Source organism: Falco naumanni, chromosome 5 (assembly GCF_017639655.2).
Source record: "Falco naumanni isolate bFalNau1 chromosome 5, bFalNau1.pat, whole genome shotgun sequence".
Lineage (NCBI taxonomy): Eukaryota > Metazoa > Chordata > Aves > Falconiformes > Falconidae > Falco > Falco naumanni.
In genome coordinates, this window is record NC_054058.1 from 54,260,291 (window position 1) to 54,286,884 (window position 26,594).

Consider the following 26,594-nt stretch of genomic DNA (forward strand, 5'->3'; position numbering starts at 1 on the left):
AACACAGTAAAAGAGATGGTTTTTTTGAAGAGACATTCCAGGGATGTCTCTTTTACTCTAGTTCTGTAAGAGCTGTTAAAATGGCTTTCCTTCTTTAAAGTTTTATCTGTTACCAACTTGTTACTGTTTTTCCTGAAGATGTATTTCAAGATGGAATGCTTTTCCATCATCACGGTAAACTAAAAGTTCTGTAACTTTTTCACTCTGAGGGGAAAATGGAAGGAGAGAGAAAGGAAATTAGAGTAACTTGCTATCCACTTGGAAGGAACTAACTGGAAAAATACGTGGAGTGTAATGAGTGGCCAGGTAAACTGGCATAACTTTGTTATTTTCTGCCAATATGAACAGTAGTTATGCTCTGAGATGCATATTCCAGTTCAGAATTTTTCTTTCTGATGCTTTTGTTATTTGATAGTGATTCTTTTTCCTGTTTGCCTTAGTGTTTTTTCATAGAGGTGAAATTATACTTTTATTCCATCCCCTTTTTTACATCAACTTTTTTGAAATGTGCATCCAAATTTTAAATGGGTACAATGTTGTACTTGATCTATGTCAAATAATGTTACGTCTTTATGTAGTAGGATGTGGTAATACTACCACTACAGTGTCAGTTTTATTCTCAGAAGTGTCTTGGCCATACTGCACAGTTTTGTTTACTGCAACTATTTTGTTGTTGCTCAAGTAGCTGAAAACCATACCAAGACGCTCAAAAGACAATGCATTTTTATTTAAATGTTATAGTTGGCAGTCATTAAAGCTAAGTCAAACTTCTGAACAGCAATGAAATCATTCACTAATTTATTTTTTTTCCTATGGCACATGCATGCAAGTTATATTTGTACAGCAGATAGCAGATCTCTGCTAGCAATTAGCTGGTGGCTTTTTTTTTTACCGTATTTGTCAGATGTATCACATATCAGGCCAGTGGTTAATTTTGGAACAGTCTACATGACTAAGTACTGCAGTTACACTTTGGAAGATCAAAGGGAAAAACATTTAAGAGGTGACCCTGAATATTTTTTCTACATTTTACTTTTATAAAAAAAAAAAAATTATCCTGTGTAGTTACCTGTTTTTTAATAGGCATTACAAAAATGTTCATATAACAAACTGTAATGAGTAGGTGAAATTTCAAATGAATGTATTCGTTATTCATTAACATTATTCATTCCACGTTACAAGTGGAAGATTTGTAAGTTTTGTTCAAAAATGTGATAGCCAGATTTTATTAGTATGTATTCTGTTTTTGATAACTTTAACTGTGAATACTAGTTCTTAGTGTTTTGAGGAAGTAGCATATAAAAGATGTATTTTGAAATAAAAATAACTTTTGGTGTTTTTTATCTTTTGGTCAAGTATCTTATCTTTTGGTAAAGTATGCATGTTTGTGATTTCCACTGTACTTAATACTTTCAAAGTTGTGTTGTTACACACAGGTAAGACATAGTCATGGGAAGTAAAACTGCTTTTTAGTTTACTGTATTTCTAAGAAGTGATAGCAGAATTTGTAATTCATTTTTGTCACTTAATTAATTGTCTTACATTCACTGAACTTGAGTTTCTAGAAGAGTTCTCAGAAATATTTTGAAGCGTGTATATGAAAGTATACTTGGACTGATACCTGATCCCAGTCTGTTTTTCAGGTGGTTGAACAGGGTATGTTTGTAAAGCACTGCAAAGTAGAAGTGTATCTAACAGAATTAAAGCTTTGTGAAAATGGAAACATGAACAATGTTGTCACACGAAGATTTAGTAAAGCTGACACAATAGGTATGCACAACTATTTTTTAAAAAATATGATTGTTACTTGTTTAAATGGTACTTTGTAGCAAGTTCTGAATAAAGTCTCTAGGTAAAATGGTAGATGGGTATTGTAACTATTAAAAAGGATGGGACTAGTCTTGGGTCAAAATTAAAAGTTAAACATATTGGGATATTTAGGAATTTTAATACAGTTAAAAAAAATAGTAACTGTGTTATATCTAGGCATCTGTGTTAACTCTAGGGGTTTGTGCTTTTCAGGAAATGAACAGTGAGATGTATTTAATTATCTATTGGATTCCATAGTGCTTTTTCTTGGCTTTTGGTGTGTAAGAAATATTTTTTTTCATGTCTTTTCGTTTGTTTTTCATTAGCCAACACTTGTTTGTCATCATATATATTTAAAGAGAAGGGTACATTACAAAACACAAGAATTAATTTTATTTAAATTAATGGCTGAAGGTGAACTACAAAGGCAGTGTTCTTTGAGTTGTGAAGTGGCCAGCCAGACACAATCTTTTACAGTAAATAAGTGCTGTAAAATAATTAAGCCTCTAAGTTAACTTCATTTGTAGTTATTTTACCTGCTCTTTCAGTATTGTGCTGTTGTTTGAAACTGTATTTTGGTAACACATTTGTTTCTGAAATAACAGTCAGAGCATATGCAAAGATGCTGCTGATCATATAAACTCAATTTTTGGGGGTATTTCAGCTGTATTTGTGCAGTTAGAGTTGTAATGTATGCTCTTGCCACTTTATGCTCAGCCATTACTCTTGTTTATGTTCTTTGAGAACAATGTATTTTTTTCAGGTTTTGCTTCTCTTTGTTATGGGTAGTAACTTATACTTGCCACCATTTAATTCTTTGCAGGTTGCTTGCTTTAAAAACAGAATCATTTTATTTTGTTAAATTTTAGTCTTTAAGTTAAACAAGTACTCATCTGTTTGTATTATTAAAAAAACTTAAAAATTACAAAATTTGTCCTTAAAACAAGGCTTCAGTGTCATGTGCCTTTTTCACATCTGGTTTAACTGGGGAGGATGTACTTAATTATTCTCTAAGCAAACCTAGAAACTCAGAAAAAACATTTTAACGTTATCCTTCCCTGAACACCAAATACAAGTTATTTTGTAGCTATACTGACTTTAATCGTATCATTGAAACTATAGGTAATGGATTAATCTGTACTACTTTCTTTCTCTAGTCAGAAGTAGGACGTTTTGGAATGACTGTTACTTGGAGGTGTATGCATGTTTTCTTAGCAGAGAGAGAATTACAATTGTGAGAAAATTGTCATAGAGGGTAATAAGAAAGAGTCAGGCCCGCTGGCAGCCCCTTTCCAGACACTGGCCTTATTATTATAGAGAAGGTTTTGGAGCACCTTAAATACTCCAAGCACAATATAATATTTACCTACCAGGCTTCATATGTGCATTACTCCTGGAATACCTTTGCTTTTCCACTCAAATAGAAACTAAGTTAAGCTGGCTGTCAATAATTTAGTACAAGGTTGGAAAAAATAATTACAAAGACAGGCCTAATAATGGCAGTCATTTTCTTGGGGTGGTACTGTAGACATCTAATGTGGTCTTTGGAATTTCTTGGGAATCTCCTGCAATTGAGGACTTTTGCCTTGGAGGCAATGCATGTTGATTTTGAAACTGATGGCTAACTTTTTTGGGGGTGATTTTTTAATTCTAAAAAGAAAATGAGCTAGACAACATATGTAATTCAGGTAGCATTTCAATCTTGTTATTGTTGCAGATCCTGCAGAGTATCAGGGCTTCTGAGTGGAAATGAGTTAATGATCCATTCAGGAGTTGTAATTATATGATCGTATGATAAAACTAGGTCATCAGCTAGTGTGTAGGCCTTTTCTACCTTTATTCAAGAGTTCTACAAGTTGCAAACTTAGAGACTGTCTGAAACCTCTGTTATGGAGAAATAGGAGTCAGGTTGTGTCTGCAATGCCACAAAACCATTCCAAAACTGAGCTGATAAACTCTGTAGGAAATTACACCAGTGGCTCTGCGTCTGATGGACTCTTGGACTTTTGCTAGTAAATTATCTTGGCAAATGGCTTTGATTCATCTTTCCCTGTAACTTACTGCAGAATACAAGAATGTAAAACTGGCCACCCTTGAGGACAATTTATTCTGGGATCTGTGACTAGCCTTTCCCTTCTTGAGGAAGGTGGGATTATGGTTTCATAGTACAGATTAACATTTTACTAGTTGCCTTTAAGCCAGTTATTAATTGAGGATCCAGGCTGTACTTGGATCCACTGAATTTCTCCAGCATCTCATCAAGACTCTTCCACAAAGTCTTGTAAAATAGTCATTAAATCATGCAGCTTTTATTTTTTTGGAGGAGCTATCTGATTTTTAACGATACAGGATATATCCTATATTGGATCCATAACCTTTAAGTCTCAAATTGAACCATCTCAAATTGTGGCTATATAGCTGATGCAGTGAGAGGCATCTTTAAAGGCCAGTTCTTCCTGTCTTTTCTAGACATCATCCAAGTTCTGTTCATCTCAAACATGGGATGAGAACCCCATGTGCAACATGTCTCAGACCATTCCTATTCGAATGCAATGTTTTCATTTAGAAGACATTTAGAAACATTTAGAAAACATTTCACTTTAGAACATAAGACAGCACTTTGGTGATACTTGCTGAGGGGTGGCAAGGGAAGAATTACAGTGTGCATTGGTTACATTCATGGAAGTATGTAAAAGAACCTGAGTTTCACAGTCTCAAAACCAAGTGGAACGTGCTGTTCCCAGAGTCTTGTCATCTGATAGGATTGATGCTTCCCGTCTCATAACAGTTCTGTTAGTGAGACTGGAATATGTTAGAAATTAATATAATAAATGTTAACTGAGTACTTGTCAAGAATATGAACTGCAATGCTCAAATAATTAATTGCCATGTCATTAATAAGATAATGAAAAATGACCTTTCATAAATTCTTCTTTAAGTGAAAGTCATTGATAAATCTAGATTTATTTTTTTTTGGAAGATTGTTACTGACTAGATTAATTCTTATATTCAAATACAGTTATTTGAAATCCCTGAGAATAGATTCAGACAGTACATGATTGTTTTTGAGAAGTCAACAAATCGAGTAGCAGCCTGTTGCCTTGTTGAAAGCACCTACCTTGCCTACATATCATCTCTGTTACAGAAACAGATGATCCAGTCTAACACTTGCTTTCATACTAAAATGTGCGTTAACTAGTATAGAAGGAAACTGTATTCAGTTGCCTATAATATCTACAAATATTATATTGACCAGTTGTCATGCGTTTCACAAGCCAGTGGCTGGATTTTTACAAGGTACTTTTGATCTTAAGGTCTCATTTTGACTTTTTGTATTTAACATAGTGGAAGACAAAATAATAACCTTAAGTAAATGGGAGCAAGGGGAATGCTAGAGGAGCTGACACACTGGTGTTTTATTCTGAGACTTCAGGGGAATGTCTCTCAAATAGCTTACAGGGGCCATTTTTGTAATTGTGTTTTCAGTAATCATCAGAAATAAACTGTACATTTTTGACTTTTGTTTTGTGTTCTGTGTTAGCTGTTATGAGACTTGGCTGCCCTGGGGCTTTATGAGTGTACCAATTACAAAAAAATTACAATTTAAAAAAAAAGTCTTGGTTGTGTGGTATAGCACTGTACACGTTAGATCAAATTTAAGAACTCTTTAATAAACTACTTTTATGCAAAAGGAGAGTAGAGTTAACTAGGAACTTATTAAATTTCAGTTGTAGACAATAGTTATACTGCTTTAAAATTATGTAACACTGATTATATTTCTGTCAGGTAGAGTAGGAGCTGGTAGACCTTTTTATGTTAAATCCTTCGGGGAACATAAAATCTTTCGTTATCCTTTAAAATCTATGTGCTTCATTTTTACAAAGTAGTGTTTAATTTCTGTTAGCAAGTAAATTAAACTTTATGCATACATATTTTGGTTAGTGCTAATTGCACTGTAATATGGGTAGTAGAAGAGTGAAAACAAAAAAAGGGTTTGATTTAGGGAGAGGAACAGAATGACTTGCACTCCCTGCACCTGGTTTTGCTGCTGGTCTTGCTTCTAAACATTCCCTGCCCACATGCACTCCTGTGTTACCACGCTACCACACTGAGAAATTAGTAGATGGGTACCTAGGTACCTCCTGTCATCTGTTATTTATTGATTTGTCTTTATTTAGTCTGCTTTGCTAAGAGATTCAAGAGAAAATAAAATAGTACTCTGACTGTCCATTTTAAAGGCAAGTGAACTATCAACTTTGTGCTTGTCCTACAACATGATGTACCTGCATGGCTACAGTTTGGTTCATATTTTGAATATAACAAAAGAGTAGGTTTTTCTAATACTTTATTCACCTTTATACTGTTTGTGTATTGAAATGCTAAACTTGTGTTCTTTCCCTTTCAAAACAGATACAATTGAAAAAGAGATAAGAAAAATCTTCAATATTCCAGGTGAAAAAGAGACCAGATTGTGGAACAAATACATGAGTAATACTTTTGAACCTTTGAATAAACCAGACAGTACCATACAGGATGCTGGTTTATACCAGGGACAGGTACAGTGTAATATTATTTATTTTTTATATGTTTATTTTTTTGCTCATGAAAATGTAGTTGTACCCAATGAATATTCCTTTTTTAAAATGAAAATTGCCTCCTAGTAGCTTGTGTTAGGGATAGAGAATTTTATAAACAAATTCATCAAAACATAAGTAGTCTTTGAGTGTATTTTCAGAATTAAAGATGAGTTTATGCGGTGGTTTGACCCTGGCTTGAATGTCAGGTGTCCACCAAAACTGCTTGATCACACCCGTCCTCAAGACAGGGGAGAGAAAATATAACAAAAGGCTCATGGGTGGAGATAAGGACAGGGAGGTCACCCAGCAATTACTGTCACAGGCAAAACAGACTCAGCTTGGGGAAAACTAGTTTAATTTATTACCATTCAAATCAGAAAAACACCTTCCCCCGATGCCTGCCTTCTTCCTGGGCTTAACTTAATTCCCAATTTCTGTCTCCTCCCCTCCAGCAGTGCAGGGGAATGTGGAATGGGGGTTGCAGTTAGTTCACACATTGTTTCTGCCACTTCTTCCTCCTCACACTCTTCCCCTGCTCCAGCCAGGGGTCCCTCCCACAGGCAAAGGTTCTCCATTAACTTCTCCAACATGAGGCCTTCCCATGGGCTGCAGTTCTTCACAAACTGCTCCAGCATGGGTCCCTCCCACAGGGTGCAGTCTTTCAGGAACAGATTGCTCCAGTGTGGGTCCCCGGTGGGGTCACAAGTCCTGTCAGCAGACCTGGTTCAGTGCAGGTTTCTCACAGGTCACAGCCTCCTTCAGGCATCCACCTGCTCTGGCATGGGGTCCTCCACGGTCTGCAGGTGGATATCTACTCCACCATTAACCTCCATAGGCTGCAGGGGCACAGCCTGCCTCACCACGGGCTTCACCATGGGCTGCAGGGGAATCTCTGCTCTGGTGCCTAGAACACCTCCTTCCCTACTTCTTCCTTGACCTTTGTGAGAGTAACAAATCTGCAGACACCTAGTCTCACTCCTCTCTCCTGTTGGCACAGATGTTTTTTTCTTCCCCTTCTTAATATGCTATCACAGAGGCATTGCCACTGTCGCTGATGGACTCAGCCTTGAATATTGGCAAGTCTATCTTAGAGCTGGCTGGCATTGGCTCTGTCAGACGTGAGGGATGCTTCTGGTGTCTGCTTACAGAAGCCACCCCTGTAGCCCCCCAGCTACCGAAACCTTGCCACACAAACTCGCTACAGTTTAACTCCTAGTGAATTTGAAGTAAATGAACATTAAATTGCTGACTTGAATTTGGTAAAACCTAAAATAAAAAAAATATTCCTAGGATCTGGGATATGTTCCTATAATGAAATGCAAAATTTGAAGAACTTTTTAGGCACTCTAAAAGAGTAATGCCTTCTACTAAAATTCCACTGTCCAGATTTCAGAAAGAAATAAAAAATGAAAATATTTCAGATCAGAACTATTGAGACAAAAGAGCTTGGAAACCTGCTTTAGCGTGAGACTATATCATCACTTTAAATCCTTTTATGGGAGAATTTCTTACAAGATACTTTTTTTACATTTCCGCATGAATATAAAGAAGAAATATTGGATGTTAAAGCTACACAAATATAAATGTTAACTGATTGAACAGTTTCATTGTTAGAATAACTTTTCAGGTGATTAAATTTATTCTTTAGTCTTCAGATGCAGTTGGATGTTTTTTCAAGAACTGTAATTCATGCTGGTGCACTACAAATATGAATGAATGAAATTTGCTGGCAGTAATTCTAGGCGAGATTATATTAAAATATTTTATTTTGCCTTGAAGTACTTGACTTAACCTACTTAGCAGCAGTGTTTATGCTGTGCTTCAGTTTTCTTTTATGGCATGGAAGGTAAAGTAATGAGTGCACCAAAATAACAGCTTGAACTACAGTGCCCTTTGGCTTCATCCTACACACACTTAAACCCTTACACAGGTAATTTTAACAATGCAGAGGTCCTGGTGGAAGTGCCCACATGTCCCATAAAAGGTTTGCATCAAAGATGTAACTTGCAAATTGCCTCTGTCCCAGTGAAACATTAACTAGAAGCAAGCATGGCCTAATCTAGCCACAAAAAGATCTGTACTTTCAGCAAAACAAATACTGTTCAAAATGAAGTTTAACCGTGGTTCCTGAAAATGCTAAATGTTGTGGTAGACTGTGTGTGTTCGGTCAGTTGCTCTTGTTGACACACGAGGTTGTTATTTTTCTTGCTGAGCCTCCTAATCTAGTAATAGTTATTCTGAATATTACAGGCTATCTAACCTAATTATTTTTTTCTGTGTAATTCTAAGCTATGTATGTGATTGTATAAATTGATGTTTTCAATTTTTCAGTTGGTTTCTGAAGTAAGCCTTTAAGGGTTCTATTGTACTTTTAAATTTAAATCTTCCTTTTGTTTAGTAGTTTCAGAGAGCAAATGGAAGGAAATATGGCAGAATCTGTCTTACAGCCTTCATGGCCAGAGATAGCAGACTACTCTTTTTCCAGATAGAAAGCAGGTCATGATTGAAGACTAGCATTCTATGTCATGTCTTAGTGTATTCAGACTGAAAATGTAATTAGATCTTCAAGTGGCAGCATAACGTATGGATGAGGTTTTGAGCATAAGTACATATGTGAATGTATGTCACTGTGTAGACACATACGGGCATAGCATGGCAGTTAATTAGCATCCTGAAACATCAGTGTACAGTTATGCAGAATTAGTTGCATTGGAAATTAAGAGTTAAGTTCAGTTTAAATATTGGAGTCTCGTTGCCATTCAAGTGGTCTAGCTATGCCAGCTGTCAATCCAGAAAGGCATGAGCTTTTTGTAGGTCCTGTGTCATATCTGCCGGCTTAGGGCAGATAGCTCAAATACCCAGAGGCGTTTCAAATGGCACTTGATGCCTGTGTTTAGGACTGAGTGTTCTGTACTTCCTTTTGTACTAATAACAACTTGAATCAAATTAATTTCACTGGCCAACTGTCCTGTTGGAAAATTAATATTAAATGAATGCTTTTGCAAAAAATAGGAATAACCAGACAAGTATGATTTTAAGGCTATCAAGGCAGAAAATAGTTTGGCTTTTTTTGTTGTTTGTTTTTTCTACTGACCTGTGTTGTGTGTGAGGCAAAATTCCTGCAGGAATACCCGTCCTGTAACAGGGTGGTTGTGTAGGCAGGTGATTTCTATAGGTTCATAGGTACTGTTTAGACATTGCAGGTTGTCTTCTGACCCCTTTGAGAGGTAAGGTCTTGCCATTTTATCCATGGTTTGTTGAGATGTAAAAAGATTAAGTGGCTTGCCTTAAGTTGCACAAAACAAGATTCGCGGGGAGAAAAAAAGTGAATAGAGTAAGCAGAAAGTGCAGTGTAATTGAATGAAATATTCTTGAACCTCAGGGAATAGTAACTTAAACATCGTTTTTTTCTGTCTCAATCACATGTCAATAAATCCATTAAAAAGATTGGAACAGAAAGCAGTCTACGATATCTGTATTTGTTTTCTTATTCCACTTTTTGTGGTAGGTACTGGTGATAGAACAGAAGAATGAGGATGGAACATGGCCAAGAGGTCCTTCAACTCCTAAGTAAGTTTTGAATTCAAGTCATGTTATTCACTGTAGCTTAACTATTTTCACATTATTTTGCTTTGAAAACCCCACATTTTTAGAAACGACATTTTGTAAATTTGCCTTCAAATGTTTTAGCTGAAAATATGCCAAATAGTGTATTTGTTCGGAGTGCTGCATATTGTAGAAAATGACATAATAATGGTGAATTCCTGCATGTACGTTTCTTAATTTTGTTGATTTCAGCCGGTGATATATGTTATCCTGCTTAAAATCAGATAAAAATACCCGTGGTACAAAAGTTCAGGTTTTTATTTAGGTTTATGTTTCAAAGCATAGCGTATCTGTTAGGTGTACATAGATATATGTAGTTTATTAGTATTTTTCTTATAGGTAAATATTTTCATGGATAGCTTGTACTTTTATCTCCAGAGCACAATATTTACATGTCAGCATTATTTAAATTGCAGTCTACATTACCAGCATGCTGCTTTTGTTCTTTGTTGGGCTGTCATCAATTCACACAGTAGGATGTTCTTTTTCTTCTCTGTTCTTCCTGCTGCCATTATCAACAGCACCTTGATAATGGGAAGTGAGTCGGACAACTTGAGTGTGTTTTTTCTCATTTAGATTGATAAACCTTTTTTTAATATTGTTTCCAGAATCTAGATTATGTTCTGTTGGTTTTGAAGAACAGTTGGAACTAGTTACTAGTAAACTAACATGAACTCAACCTTACATATAGTTAACTGCGTTTATTCCTTTTGGTTGGTTCTTGAGCATATCTTTTGCAAAAGTTTATTTTACGTTCCTTTTATCCCTTTTGATATTCTGCATTCATATACTTGAGGTTCACTGTTGTTTTAGAACATTTTTTGTAGTATCATTTCTTGTCATTTGAAGGACAGATTCTTTGTCTTTGGTGTTTTATCTCAAGCACCTTTATTGTAGCACTGGCTTCTATTAAGTTGCTTAATGAAGTCTGAGCTCAATTTAAGCTTAGTATAACATCTTGCTGAGCAATATTATATTGTTCATGACACAAAGAATTGAGAATGTACAGAAGCAGAAAGAATGGGATGTAAAATACTTGGTTTAATCTCTGACCTCAAAAGGTCTAGTAGTGAAAATTCTGAGTCAAATTTTAGATGTAGATTTTGAAGGTCAAAAGAATTTAGATAATCATGGATCAAAAAAATTTTGGTAGAAAGATATTCTTGGTGGTGGCACTTACCTGCTTTTATTCTGCCAAATTTCCATTCCACTTTATGGAAGGCATTCAGGAGTGTATGTAAATTAAAGAATGTGTCTTGGGACATGTTTGATCTGAGGAGACCTAAAATGGTAACTGAGAATACTGGTGTCAAAGGAGGCTTTAAGTAAGCCAGCAAATGAGGATAAATAGTTTTACTGCAAAGCTGGGGGATGTTTTTCAGGTTTGGCAGGATTGATTGGATTTGGTATTTAGATGCATTGTAACAGTGCAAGGTTTGCAAAACTTAGTGGATTCAAATCAAAACTATCAAAGAGCAGTAATAGGGACAGATTTTTACATGTGTTTAAAACTTTATGAAAATCCAACAAATGTTTAAAGAGGTAGAAATACTAAACACTTGAGTCTTCTGTGTGAGATGCATTGGGAATATTAGTTTGTCATCACAAATAGTATGCATGCAGATATGTTCGTACAGTTCTGTCACTGGTCACACAGTGGTCTCACACCAGTTCCTGCTGAGACTACCTCTTTGTTAGTCCTTATTTGGAAGAGTACAAATTGTAAACATAAATTCTGAGGCCAGGGAATAAAATGCGATATTTAAAACAGTCAAAATATACAATAGTGGAAAGTAGGAAACATTTATAATGCTTGAAAAGGGCAGGATCATTTCAGAACATCAGCTAATATTCAGAATCACAGAGTAGTTGAGGTCAGAAGTCATCTCTGGAGATCATCTGGTCCAACCCACCTGCTCAAAGAACGGTCGCCTAAACCAGGTTGTTTGGGACTATGTCCAGTCAGGTTTTGAGCATCTTCAAGGATGGTGCTGCACAGTGTCCCTGGAAATTCCATTCCACTGGTTGATAACTGTCACTGTAAAACATAATTTCTTATATTTAAATGGAATTGTTTGTGCTCGTTGTCTTCTGTCCCTTCAGTGGGCACCGCTGAGAAGGGTCTCGCTCCATCTTCTACATTCCCTCCATTTGGGTATTTCTACACATTGTTAAGATTGCTCTGGAGCCTTCTCTTCTCCAGGCTGAACAGTCCCAGCACTCTCAGCCTCTCCACGTAGGTCAGATGCTGCAATCCTTGATCACCTTTGTGGCCTCTCGCTGGACCTGCTCCAGTATATCCGTCTCTCTGGTACTGGGGAGCCCGGAATTGAACCTGGCACTCCAGGGGTGTCTCACCAGTGTTGAGGGGAGGGGAAGGATCACCTCTCTCAGCCTGCTGGCAATGCTTTTCTCAATGCAGCCAGGAGGCTGTTGGCTGCCCTGGCCACAAAGACATACTGTTGTGTCATGTTCAGCTTTTTGTCCAGCAGGACCCCAGGTGCTTCTCTGCCAAGCTGCTTTCCATCTTGTTGCCCGTCCCCTGACACAGCCCAGTGTGTACTGGTGCCTGGGGTTATTCCTGCCCAGGTGCAGGCCTTTTGGCTTTCTTTTGAACTTCATGAGGTTCCTGTCTGCCCATTTCTACAGCCTGCTGAGGTCTGTCTGAATGGCAACAGAACCTATGAGTGAGAGTTGAAAATGAGAGATAGTAAGATGTTCTGCACATTCTCCCTGCCTCTTTTTTGTTAGCCAGAAGCATAACAGCAATCTTCATATTGACTGCTTCTTTTGGCAATTTTTCTTCTACCTATTGCAGATGATGAATGTTAGCAATTTTTTATGAGAAACATATTAAAGGTGTGAGCATAATTTTCTACTGCAAGAAAACATATTTACTTTGGAAGTGGCCAAATTGAGACCTCGGTTCAGCGTAGGAAGTTTCAAAAATGAGAAATCTATTTCCCTTAAAATTATAATGAAACAGTGCAAGTGAAAAGATTAGTTAGCATAATTGTCTCTCCTTCTGAAGAATCTAGGAAGAAATTATTTCAAATTTTAAGATCCCTTTTGTATAGGAGCAGAGACCCTGCTGTGCAACTTAACATTTCAGCTCTATGTCCAGTCTTGCCAGTGTTTGAATTTTTCATGTGTTCTGTTCTTCTGACTTCTGAATTTACTTAATTTTGGAAGCAATTGCAACATCTGCTGTAAAAGCCCTGCTAAAGTTTCATGATACCTGCTATGTCTCATATTTTAATGCTGCTTAAAATGTTTGTGTGTGGGTTTGTCGGTTTTGGGTTTTTCTGTCTGGAAGTATTGGAATATGTTGTACACTCTTAAAATGTGCACAGGGTCAGTCATGCTTAGGAATAGCTGGATTTTTGGCACTCTGAGAGGTTCTGTTTACATCAACTGTTTGTATCAGCTATTGGGATGTTTGTTGCTCAGGAAGCTTGGCTTCTGTGAAACTTTTTCTAGGGAGCTCATAATGACTTCTCCTGGAATGTCTTTACTGTCATCTGCTCACAAAAGAGTTATTACTCAACGTTAATGGGCAGTTCAGCAGAAAATTTTGTTATACTGTCTTTCCTGTGACTGTTTCTCTGATGTCATACATGTGACAGACTAATCCATACATGGATCCCAGTTGCCTTTGGTAGCTTAGTTGCTGCTGATTGCAGTCCTTGAATGAAGACTTGTGATTTTTGTGAAGATAATTTTGTTCATATCTTTATCTTTTTATTGGAGAGTACTCTACAGATAGAAAAACAACCAATCAACCTTATTTGAATTTATTGTCATCAAGAGGATGTTTGAAACTAAGATATAAAAAAATCTAAGGTTCGAGTGACTTAAGCAACTGTACTAAAAGTCATATTACTTGTGTTCAGGAAAAGCTGTACCAACAATTAAAATATTTCATCCAATTATGTTTTAATTGAACTATAAAAAGATTCTAAAACTTGAGACAAGGAGAAGGAAGTGACTTAAGTTCTGAACTTGCACAAATTATCAAATAAATAGCCGGGACAAGGTTTCTATTAGGTTTTTGTTAAGAAGTTGTTAACTGCTTATGTGCAAATATAAGAGCAAGTTAAACATATGAAGAAGCTATAAACTAGGAACTTATTTTCTTCTAATTTTAGAAAAGTAGTGTTTGCTGTTTTCTTGGAAAACATTAATAAACAACTGTTAAATCTATTGATCCATCATATTCTTAAAAAATATTTCTTACATGGTAAAACCCAAGTATTTTTAATTAATTACTAATGTACATCTGTGTGTATAGTACAAGTAACAGATTTAGTTCTGATCCATTTATTTTAGACTTCACTGTGGGGTAAATCATCCTAACCAAATAGCTGACTGCTTTGCTATTTACAAATGGTCTGTTGTTAACTTTAACAAAGGGAATACATTTATTTATTTATTTAGACCATACAAAAATTTGAAACTGTACACATTCACAGTCTTTACTCCCTGTAATAATGAATGTTCTCTTACAATGTTTGTCACGTGGTAAATTTTTTCATATTTTTTTTTAGTTCAAAATGGTATTTCGTTTTATTTTTTGAAAAACACTAAAGGCTCTTATTTGATTTTTTGTTTGTTTCTGAGCTGGATCACATTTTTAAGAGGAAAAAAGAAGAATAAATGATGCTAAGCTATCCTTTTTGAAATCATTTAATGCTTGTGTATCCAAGTTTTTTAGGAAAAAAATATCCATGAGTCTTCAAAAGAAAAATTTTGTTTGTCTACTGAAATGAAAAGTATCATCTTTACGCAAGAGATTTAAAATCTCCTCCCCCTACCCCGCCGAAGCAGTTGCTGTGCAGACAGGTGTGCCTTTCTACTGACTTTGCTGTAAGAAAGATAATTGTGGAGAATAGAGCTAAATGGGGACTTACTCTGATGTCTTAAATTTTAAAAGCAAGAGCTGTCAGAGCTTGTCTGCCAGTCAGGAGCTAGACTGCCATTTGCTGATGCATAATAACTTGTTAAACTGTGGTAACCATGTGTCTGAGCCCCTGTGGGTAAACATCAAACATCAGTAATGTACAACATTTTCAAGTTACTTTAACAAACACGTTTGTTAATATCAGTTAACACAGGGTTGAGAAATTATTAACAAATACATGCCCTGAGCATTAATTCTTTTTTTATTGCTGCATGTTAAAATACCCACCTTTCATTCACACATCCCAAAGAAGTAGGATTAACTGAATTAGTTGGTTTTTGTAAGAAGTTAAACATACTAAAGCTTCCTTTTAAATGCTAGATTTTGTTAGCCAAATTATAACCAGACTTTTACAGAATCAATCCTTGACAATGGAGGGACCTTTTCAGATAATCTCTTTCAGTCCCCCTACTCAGAGCAGGTGCAGCTGGAGCACGTTGCCCAGGACCATGTCCAGGCACATTCTTAATAACTCCAGGGATAGAAACTGCACAGCTACTCTGGTCAACCTGTTCCAGTTTTTGACCACCCTCACTGTAAAAAAAGTGTCAGTTTATCCCTTTGTTGTTGTTGTGAACATCATCTTACATTTAGATGTAATTTCATTTATTTCAATTTATACCTATGGCCTTTTGTCCCTTCAGTGGGCACTGCTGAGAAGGGTCTCGCTCCATCTTCTACATTCCCTCCATTTGGGTATTTCTACACATTGTCAAGATTGCTCTGGAGCCTTCTCTTCTCCAGGCTGAACAGTCCCAGCACTCTCAGCCTCTCCACGTAGGTCAGATGCTGCAATCCTTGATCACCTTTGTGGCCTCTCGCTGGACCTGCTCCAGAGTGTATCCCTGTCTCTCTGGTACTGGGGAGCCCGGAATTGAACCTGGCACTCCAGGGGTGTCTCACCAGTGTTGAGGGGAGGGGAAGGATCACCTCCCTTGACCTGCTGATAATCCTTTTCCCAATGGTTGCTGGCCCAAGGACACACTGTTGTGTCATGTTCGGCTTTTTGTCCAGCAGGACCCCAGGTGCTTCTCTGCCAAGCTGCTTTCCATCTTGTTGCCCGTCCCCTGACACAGCCCAGTGTGTACTGGTGCCTGGGGTTATTCCTGCCCAGGTGCAGGCCTTTTGGCTTTCTTTTGAACTTCATGAGGTTCCTGTCTGCCCATTTCTACAGCCTGCTGAGGTCTGTCTGAATGGCAGCACACCTCTCTGATGTCAGCCCCTCCTCCCAGTTTTGTGTCATCTCTAGTCTTGCTGAGGTTGTGCTCTGTCCCAGTGTTCTGGTTGTTAATAAAGATTTTGAAGAGTACAGGACTTGGTATTGACCCTTGGAAGATACCACTAGTGACCGGCCTTCTACTGGACTTTGTACCACTGGCCAAAATCATTTGAGCCCAACCATTCTGCTGGTTTTCAGTCCATTTCACTGTACACTTACGGTAACCGATGCTTCATCTGCTTATCTATGAAGATGTTACGGGAGACAATATCAAAAGGCTTACTGAATTTGGTATAAAGAAAATACATTGCTCCTCTGTCATCTGCCAATCTAGTAATCTCATCATAGAAAGCTACTAGGCTCATTAACCAAGATTTCCATTTCATAAATCCATGCTGACTAGTCCTTGCCACCTTCTTGTCTTTCATGTGCCTGGAAGTGGTTTCCAGGATTAATTGCTCCATCACCTTTTGTGGAATTGAGATGAGGCAGACTAGTCTGTAGGTCTCCAGATACTCTCCCCTTACCCTCTTGAAGATATGAGTGCTATTTTCTCTCTTCCAGTTTTCTGTAGCCTATCCTAGTCGGGCAGAACCTTTGAAAAACAAAGTGTCATCACAATAACATCAATCAGCTCCCTCAGCAGTTGGTGCATCTCATCTGGCCCCATGGTCTTATGTGTCTCCATTGTGTTCAGGTGCTCCCTAACCTGATTGTCCTTCACTGAGGGTAAGTCAACCTTGCTCCAGACTTTCGTTTCAAGAGGCGTGGGATTCCTGAAAACTCATCTTACTGGAAAAGACGGACACAAAGAAGGGATTGACTACCTCAGCCATTTCTGTGTTCTTTGTCGCCAGGGTCCTGCCCTGCTTAGTAGTGTGTCATGTTTTCCCTAGTTTTCCTTTTTCTGTTTGTGTGCATGTAGAATCTTTCTTGTTGTCCTTCACATCACTTCCCAAATCTAACACCAGGTAGGCTTTGGCTTTCCTGACCTCATCCCTGCATAAGTGCTTGGTATCTCTATGTTCTTCCTGGTTTATCTGCCCCTGCTTTCACTCAGACACTTTCTCTTCATGTCTGAGTTGGCTCAGGAGCTCCTTGTTCATCCATGCAGGCTTCCAGCTACCTTTGATTTTCTACTTGTCAGGATGGTCTATTTTTGAGCTTAAAGGAAGCGGTCCTTGAATATCAACCACCTCTCTTGGATCCCTCTTCTGTCCAGTGCTGTATCCCATGGGACTCTTCCAAGCAGATCCCTGAAAAGGCTAAAGTACTCTCTGGAAGTCCAGGGTTGCGTTACTGCTTTCTGCCCTGCTTTCTCTCAGGATCCTGCATTTCGCCATCTTATAGTCATTGCAGCCAAGGCCCTAACCTTCACATCCTCAACAAATTCCTCCTTGTTTTTAAGTATGGAATCTAGCCAAGCATCTGTCCTTGTTGGCTCCTCAATCACCTGTCAGGCAGTTGTCATCAATGCACTCCAGAACCTTCCTGGATTGTTTGTGCCCAGCTGTGTTGCTTCACCAGCAGGTATCACAGTGGTAAAGGGCTAGGGTGTGTGAATGTTAGGCTTCTTCCAGTTTTCCAAAGAAGCTTTGTCTTTTTTTTTTTTTTTTTTTTTTTTTTTTTTTTATCCTGATCCAGGCAATCTATAGCAGGTGCCCACAGATTGTTGGAGGAAAAGAGTTGCTTAGGTTGCAGTTGTTTTTGCTGATGTCCATATTTGTGTCTCTACTGTGGATCACTATGGGAGTTAAGATATAAAGCAATGTAACCATAGGGTTAATGAAATAAATGCAAAGGGAAGTCAGTAGCTAATATGAGTTATTGTCTATTTTGGTGTAGGACTACAGTAAAGTTTGATTTTTAACCTGTCTTTTGCTGGACTGTTAAAATGCTGAACTAAAATAATTCTGTGGATTTTGTTTGTTAAATAAAAAAAAGTTACCTTTCAAATTTTATCTTTTGCGTAGTTCCTGATGTTCTTCTAGCTGTGTTGAGAATTTGGTTTACTTTTCTCCTGTATGTGAGAAACAAGGCAGTTTAACTGATTATTGGGAATTTTTTACAACCAGAGTTTAAAATTGATTATTTTTTTCAAGCAAATAGCTGTATTCTTTGGACATTAATACATGCTTAAGTTAGTGTACTACTAAAAGGATATATACTTTGCCTTGGAACTTCGCATTTAAAACATAATTGAGGTTTTGTTGTACATTTGATTACTCATTTTGTCTTAGGAGATTCCTAAGTCATTGCAGTTGTTTATGAGTAGATACTTTTGTTCATTGTTTTTGTACAATTGTAAAGGCAGAACTAAGTATGCCAATATGTTCAAGATTAGCATTTACTGTCTTTTCAGGGTTTTTTATTATCCTTGTTTTGATCTGATTTTTTTTTGTTTTAAATCATCAGGGGGATTTCTGCCAATGTTGTTGCAAAGTTTTCCCACAAGTATTGAAATATATTAAAAACTGTAAAAGCTGTGAATGAATTCTGTTCTTCTCTGTACAGATGATTTAGCAATGTAAGCAGAGAGGCCGTATACCATACAGTAATAGGAATCTCTTACTGTTTCACCTGTTACTATCACTTTTTTATTTGATAGCAAATGCTATCAAAAAATAAAACTACTGATTGTCATGTTCTCTAAGAAACAAATTAACTTATTTTTAGTTTTCAGTGAAAACCAGACCTTTGTTTATGTACCTTATTCTGGTTTCTTTTAATTTTTTTAGAGAACAATTATACATTGAGTTTTTAAATTTAAAACTATTGCATTTGAATTTGGATTAAATTGTATAAAAGCTTCAAATTTGTTTTGAGTAGTTCAGTTTCAGTTCAAAATGACTCCGTTCAGATAGCTGCTTTTAAAATAATTATATGTATGAATGTGCATAATTTAACTATAAATAACTTCAATTTAAGTAGGGTTAAACTGTCTTCAGTTTTATATCTTTCTTGTGGACATAGTCTTTGTGGTTTACTTCTTTGAAGATAATGTTCAGAGAGAATTTGGATTGATAAAGGAAATCTACAGGAAAGCTTTGTGAATGTTGGTCAGAATACTTTAAAAATTTAATAACATTTCCTTCACATAGTGATCTATCTTTTCTTTTGGAAAAGGTTTGCTAATAAAAAGTTGTAAATAAATTTGCAAATATACCCAGGAAAATTCCCTGTGTAAAAATGTTTATAACCTTGCAGAGTTTAGTTCTTGAAAGACTTAGAAAAAAATTCTGAGTGTGCAGACTTTCTTCTCTTAATGCTGTGATACGTATTTCAAAGCTTTCCAATGACAGCTGGAGCTTTTTGCAAACCAGTTGGAGTTGCGTAGGGCTCACCAAAACATGAAGGTTCATAAATTCCTTTTGAGTATTCAGAGCCTTTTCCATGGTTATCTGTAAGATTTGATCAGAAAAAGGAAAACACACTGCAAGATAGTTGTATATTGTATTTAATCGTTATGTTCGAGGGTCTTTGTGATTAAAGTGATCAGTATTCTGGTATCTTTTAAAAACAGTCTTAAACAGTGGGGATCAGTGATAATGCTATTATTTTGGGAAAAAAAAGGTTTTAAAGGTTATTTAGTATTGTGCTTAATATGCTGGATTTTTTAAACAATATTAATTAAGACAATTTTAAATAAATGGTTTTATGCTGTTGTTAACCTAACCACAAGCTACATATCTTAATTGTTTTTGTGTCTCATCTCAACATCCAGTTATGGTTAAATGAATAATTAATAAAATTTCCATGCTAGAAACTTCACATTCTACGTTTCAGAACATCAAAATATTTAGTCATACCGTAAACTGAAAACAATTTTTTTTTAGCACAGTGGCCTGTGGGTTTTTTTTGTTTGGTTGGGTTTTGTTTATAATAGCTCTATCTCTTTAACATGATATGAAAATTTGAATTACTGTGAAGCATTTCAAGTTTTAAAAGATGGAATCTGAAGGCAGCATGTCCTGAGTATTTTTAGAGCTTTGCCCACTTTTTTAAAAAATTGCTTTTCCCTGCTTGTTTATATGCTTTGTGCATTTGTTAGCTTTCTTTCAGTTTTTAATATCTCAGGTTTTTTATCTAATTTATCATCTTCATATTTTTAAAGGTCCCCGGGTGCATCCAATTTTTCAACTTTACCAAAGATCTCTCCATCTCTATCAAATAATTATAACAACATGAACAACAGAAAGTAAGCAATATACCTTAAAACATTATTTAATTGCCCCAGTGTAACATAAACAAATTTCAATGTTTTGTAACTCCTAGCTTAAGGATTTTGATTTGTTTTGCAATATTTGGATTGTGAATTGTTACTGGTCACTATTTCATAGTGTAGCTATTGTAAAGCATTGATATTAGGAAATGAAACACAGTTAAAGAGGTTTGGTAACTCTTAGTCCTCAGTGGAATAGGCACTAAAAAGAATGTTGAGCATTGTAAGAAAATACGTAAAGACTTCATTTAGAGTTTATCTTGCTAAAAATACGTTGTTGTTGTTGTAATCATGCCTGAATTTAGATGGACAACAAAAAAAAGTATAAACTACTTATGGTGGTCAGGTTTTCCCTTATTTATTGATGCTAAGGTATCATATAGTAGCATATGTGATATTATGACCTTGATTTGAGACCACTACAGCTGAATTGCTTTAGCCATAATGGTTGTCATGGTGATTATAGCCATTGATTAATTATCAGCAACTTAACTTCTGTGTCTTAGTGCTAGAAGATTTAAGAGATGTCAGTGTGATAGGTGTGCTTGAATATTACAATGAACAGAGGTTTAGTAAAAGAGGCTTCTCATTTTTAAGAGTTTTCACCTTTATATTGTAAGTCAGAAGTTTAGTAAAGAATATGATAAAACTCTAAAAGAAGAGCGTTCATATTCCAGTGGCCAACTTTGTGTGTAATCGTTTTTTGTTGTACACAACTGTAAAAAAAGTTGGTGAATATAGAAAAACATGGAATTATTTCACTTTAACAGATAATGGAGCATCTTTCAAATGCTTGAAACCAGAGAGCACTCATCTTTAATGCAAGCTGGGGGAAATTGAAGAGGCTTTTTCTTACAATTCATTCAAATTTAAAATATTTTTCCAAACATGGCATTTTGTGATCAAACATGAAGATGTTAAATATTAAAAAGGTGACATAAATTATACAATATCTTCCAGTTAAATACTGCATTTATCAGAAGTGATTTTTCCTAAGGGGTGAAGCGTCACTTGTGCTTCTACCAATTGTGAGTAGCCCCAACTCTCACTGTTAAACAGTTGCAATTCATGTATTTAACTGCAGTCTATTGTACTCTGTGTGTGAATGTGTAGTAAATAAAAAGTATATTGTATCTATGATTGTGTGAAAAATTACTTGACCAGAGCTGAGCCTCCAGCTGAGAATTAATCTCTCCTTCCCCCATTGCTTATACAAAACACAGCTGTAATGCCAAAACCAAAGCTTAACAGTTACCTTTTCCTAGGAAGCCACCATTTTAAATCAAGTCAGCAAGGCTTTCTTCCTTTTTTTTTTTTTCTGCGTTTTTTTTTCCTCCTTTATATTTTTTTATTTTTAAATGTTAGTTTCTCCCTAGTGATGCTGTAGTTATTTTTAGGGAGCACTTATGAAACCTGTTGCTAGCTCTTGCAGCTTTTAAAGATAGTTTCTTCACTTGCTTTGGCTGAATTTATTTCTATGTGTTGGTTTATTTTGGAGCCAAAATGGGAGCTTTTAGAGCTTAAGGTAAAAATTCTGGGGTTCTTTTTGTTTGGTTGTTTTTTAACTTGAGGATTTTCAACAGAAATATATGTTTAAAAGGAAGTGATATAAAATACAGATTTGATAAGGAATTGGTCCTTTAAAGTGCCTTAACTATAACTTCTGTAAAGTACAACACTTGTAAATCAGCTGGTAGGTACATGTTCTCTATAGTGTTATGAAATACCGGCCATTTTTCTCTTGTAACTCAAAATACTGTGTATCTGGATGTTATGTAAGGCAGATATTCAGTGCAGAAGTATATGGTTTTCCTTACAATGCAGTAATCCAATTATAATGAGTTTAAAAAGTCTAAAAATCACAAATTTATAGTTCACTACAATGTATAATACAGGAGAATCTTTAGCAGCACTTCTGTCAGAACACATGGTCAGACTGAACTAGTTCAGTGATAGAGAAGTCATATCCATTAATACACTACATACGTTAAAGTACATACAGTTGCACTAAGAATTTTTGGCTTCAGAAGATAAATGGAAAGATATATCTCTGTATTGTATTATATCATTCTAGGTTATGATCAGTTTCTTCCTATGTTCTACTCTTCTTGCAGTTACCTCCCTTGTCTAAGAAAGCACTTCCTTTCCATTAATTAATGCTCTCTTCTTTTCATTACTTTCTTAATTAACTATTTATTGTCAACTATGCCCGGCATTTATTTTCATGTTTCTGCCTTATTGCCTCTTACATTGCACGTTATCTTTACTACAATAGCAAAATTACACGTTTGTGGCTTTCCTGTATCCATTGGCACCCCTGTACAGACATGAGACGCTGTGACTCTAAATGAAAGATCAACACTTGTTTTGAAGATAGTTTTAGCTGACAAAGCAGATTTTTGAGGCAGAAAAAACAACAGGTTGTGTGTAGTAATAGTCATAATTGCTAGTCGTTGCAAGCCTGTTTTTGCAATTATTATAGCTTGGCTGTAGAGTACAAATTATGTTAGAAGTCTGAAATGTATCGTGTTTCTTTATATGGTACACGTCTCTAATACTTGTCTAATCCTAGAAGTGTTCTGAGTAATAGCCTCAAATCGGTAAATATTTGTGTGTTGAGGTAGTCATACATTAGATGGTAGAAATAGCTTGTGCAAATTTTATCAGGTCCAGAGCCTTCATTTCTGTAAATACAGGTTTGCATTTAATGGAGTGGAGGATTCCAAATAATTGATCATTGATATCTTTTTGCCTTTACAGGTGATCTTGTTGAAAGAATAACATAGGAGGATTAGCAATAATATGTGTTAGTGGATTCAGAAGAGCAGGGAGACACACGCATCATTTAGGTCTTACTGGAATTCTGTTTATTGCTGTTACAAAGCAATACATTTCATGTCACATATGGTATTTTTTAAATTATGTGGGGAGGGGATTAAAAACAGTTGAACAGGGACTTTGCTTCGGGAATTAAATGAAAAGTTGTTTTGTTTTTGTCATTTGTAACCATTGTTTCAGGCTCCTGAAATGACTTGCTTCACTATTCAGTAGTGTCAGCTTGTCAGAAGACGGACAGCTGGCAGCTTTGTTCCCATGCTTAGTATATTTCAGTATGCTCAATTCAAGAAGTATAAATGTTAATTCCATCCCCTGTAAAAACAGTTTCTTCATGTTATGCCTGATACATAGGCAAATATTATGGGGAAGGTGATTTTTTTGTAACCTTACTTAAATAGATTATAACGTTATCTTTTGCTCTCCAGGCAATGATCATGAACAGTAACTAAGACAATGGTCTTTAGTGACGTGGGTGCCTCTGGCTGCTTCAGGCATCTCTAAAAATTGATGGAACCCGATTACGGGTTTGTTAAAGTGGCTGGTCACAAAAATACATTGGCAGTGCATTAAAGTGATTGAAATATTGTGGAGCTCAGTAAGTGTTCCAAACTTGTAATTTTTGGGGCTCATTCTGGCAACTCAGATTGCTTTTGCTGCACCTGTTGCTGGTATATGGCACTCCACTGTCCTTTCCAAAGCTAGTGATGCTTTTCCAAACCTCTCTGTTTCAAATCCATGCTTCCCAGAACTCCCAGCTACACAACGAATGCTCTGGGTTCATCATCATCTGAAAGCTCCTTTGAGATTTAAAGGCAGGATACAGACGGTACATATTGAGTCATTTCAGATATGGCACATGCAACTCAAAATTTATAGATTTACAGATAATAAAATCTCATTTGGAAACCTCCCTGTACCATTTTCACTACTTCAAAAACTGTCTAGTGGTTCAAGGGTCTGAAGATAGTTTTATTTTTTCAAGTCTTGCCTTTTTTGAGAAGCGATTTCTTCTAAGAACTATCAATTTTGTTTCTGTAATTGCCCTTACTTGACTGCCCCATTCTGATGCTACCTCTCTGCTTTTCCATGCATTATTTCTCCATTAGTGGCAACTTTCTAAAGGTTTTGTAGGAGAAGCAGATTCAGGTTGGGGACACGCTATCACAAGTTTACTTTCTTTAGGGCATTTCTGTTTGAATGAAGTTTATGTAGGCTTGCATTGTATCTTTACTTGCTTTCCATTGTTAGCCGTTTACTACTGACTGTTAATACTTTATTTTTTTCTCCCTTCTCAAAAGCATGAAACCCAGACACATTATAATTTGAATAAAAATAATTCTTCCAGAAAAAATGAAATTTGTGGACTAAGAAGGCTGTAAAGAGATATTTCCTAGTCTGCTGCAGATAGTAGGCACTGTATCTTGCTGGATATGTTTTGATAAAATACCACAGAACCCTGAAAGAAAAATACATGAATAGACCTGACTCACGGAATGTGTAGTAACTATATTCTGTGGGCTAGTACAGAAGATGAAAGAGCTTGGAAATAGCTTTCCCTTTTGAGAGTTTGTCCCTTAGAGCAAAAGAACACTGGGGATCTCTGCATTACAGTTATCTTGAATTGAATTACCATGATGTTACTCAGCTAAGTTGAGGAAATCTTTCACATGGAGAAACTGTAGCCAAAAGGCATTAATTGCATTTCCTAGCTTTCTAGTGTCCTTCCTAAGGTGGCAGTCAGTGAAGGGGGAAAAGCTGCAGAGAAGGGAAAAGGAGAGTGAAAATCCCTAGGAAAATTATGTTGGATCTGTTTATTTACCCCTACATTGCCTAGATTTCCAAGAGAGATTTATCTTCTGTTAACTCTGTGAAAAGTGTAATTTTGAGTCAGGTGAGGAAAGCAGTGGGGAGCAAGCAGGGCTGAAAGTAGAAGCTTCTGTGTACCCTGTACATGTGCCTTCCTATTGCCGCTGTGCACTTGAGCTGGGTTGGAGGGTTGGTTATATTGCAGAGGTTGCATTACCACCAGTGCCAACCTTGTGCTTTTTCTCTTTGGATGACTAAGGCTTGCCACCTTAAGGGAGTAGTGGCTCATTGCAGTAGCTGGACTGTAGCTGGAGATGGATGTAGGGAGGTGGAAGTTAGTTTTCCCTGGAGGTGTCTCATGCATGGGTGAACCAGGGACTCATGATAGGGAAGGGTTGACCGCAGAAGCAAGCTTGAAAGGTATGTGGGCCCTGAAGTTCAAAAAGTATTTTGTGTAAACTAGGGCTAAGCGTTTAGGTTGGGATTAAGCTGCATAGGCAAAAGTAACTTTACAGGGATTTTTCATGGGGAATGACCAGTAAGCACAATGCAATTAAGCTAGTTCGGAGGCAAGCCAGAGAACAGAGAAAATGCATGTGTATGGAAAAGGGAAGGACTGACAGGAAAGTCAACTATTAAAAAGAAATGATCAGATGTAAAGTTTGAGAACAGCAGCTTTATGGACAGTGGACTATAAACTACACAGATTTCTGAGGCCATTAGAAGAGGGAGACGTTTTCTTCCTCTTCTGTTTGAAATTTGCATTAACTCATGATTAAAACAAAACAACTGTTATTAATGAAAAGTGAGTAATTGTGCACTGGGGGGCGTAGTTGGGATTCAGTTGGATGTAAAGGGTGTGATACTGTTCAAGTATAATAGCTGGAGTGTACCATTGGGCACTTGGCATCCTCAGACCTTTACAATTCTAAATCTCAGTTATTTATCAGGACTGATTCTTTGTACTGCATATTTTCCCTTGTAGTTCTCAGCAATTGACTTTCATGTTTTTGTTCAAGTTGCTTCTAATGTGAATAATGCTTAGTGACTGCAGGAATACTCTTGAACTTTAGCCAAAGCTACTGCCACATGCATTTCATTATGATCAGTGCCTTAAATAGTTTAAGAAAAAGTTTAACCTTTCTGGTTGATATTTTTTTTTGTCTAACATCTGTAATATGACAGAGCATCCTCATACAAGATACTTTTTCCTTTCTAGTGTTCTCAGATATGCTTACTTTACTGTTTTGAGGGTTATTCTGTATTTAGTATTTGCATTATTTCATCTGGAAACAAATTGCTTTAAATCTTAACCATTTTGCCTATTTCAGTCTTCTCCAGTTTCTCCAAACAGATGCGTCATAGAGATTTATAATGAAGTTGTTGCAAGGCATTTTGCGCATTCTTTTACCTCTCAAGGCTTTCCTGCATTTGCATGCTGGATTATGCTGTCCTAGCAGGGAAGCTATAAATAGACTCTCTGATGCAGTGAGGCAGCTATGCCACTGTGGCCGTGGAAATCTCAGCTTTCACCTGTAACTCTGCATTCCTATTCCC

General features: G+C 36.6%; 1 protein-coding gene across 4 annotated transcripts in view; it reads left to right on the forward strand.

The window, feature by feature from the left end:
• Window positions 1–26,594, forward strand: part of USP15 (ubiquitin specific peptidase 15) — a 70,671-nt gene that overhangs the window by 22,528 nt on the left and 21,549 nt on the right. For 3 of the 4 annotated variants that reach the window (XR_005828202.1, XM_040596639.1, XM_040596640.1), the window contains exons 4-7: window positions 1,644–1,770; window positions 6,220–6,365; window positions 9,895–9,956; window positions 20,286–20,369. Coding sequence is in view for 3 of the 4 variants with exons in the window: in XM_040596639.1 (XP_040452573.1) it covers window positions 1,644–1,770; window positions 6,220–6,365; window positions 9,895–9,956; window positions 20,286–20,369 (419 nt within the window). In the remaining variant the exon portion in view is untranslated. Of the gene's footprint in view, window positions 1–1,643; window positions 1,771–6,219; window positions 6,366–9,894; window positions 9,957–20,285; window positions 20,370–21,163; window positions 21,534–26,594 lie in introns of those variants that run through there. The other variant, XM_040596641.1, reaches the window with a different exon arrangement.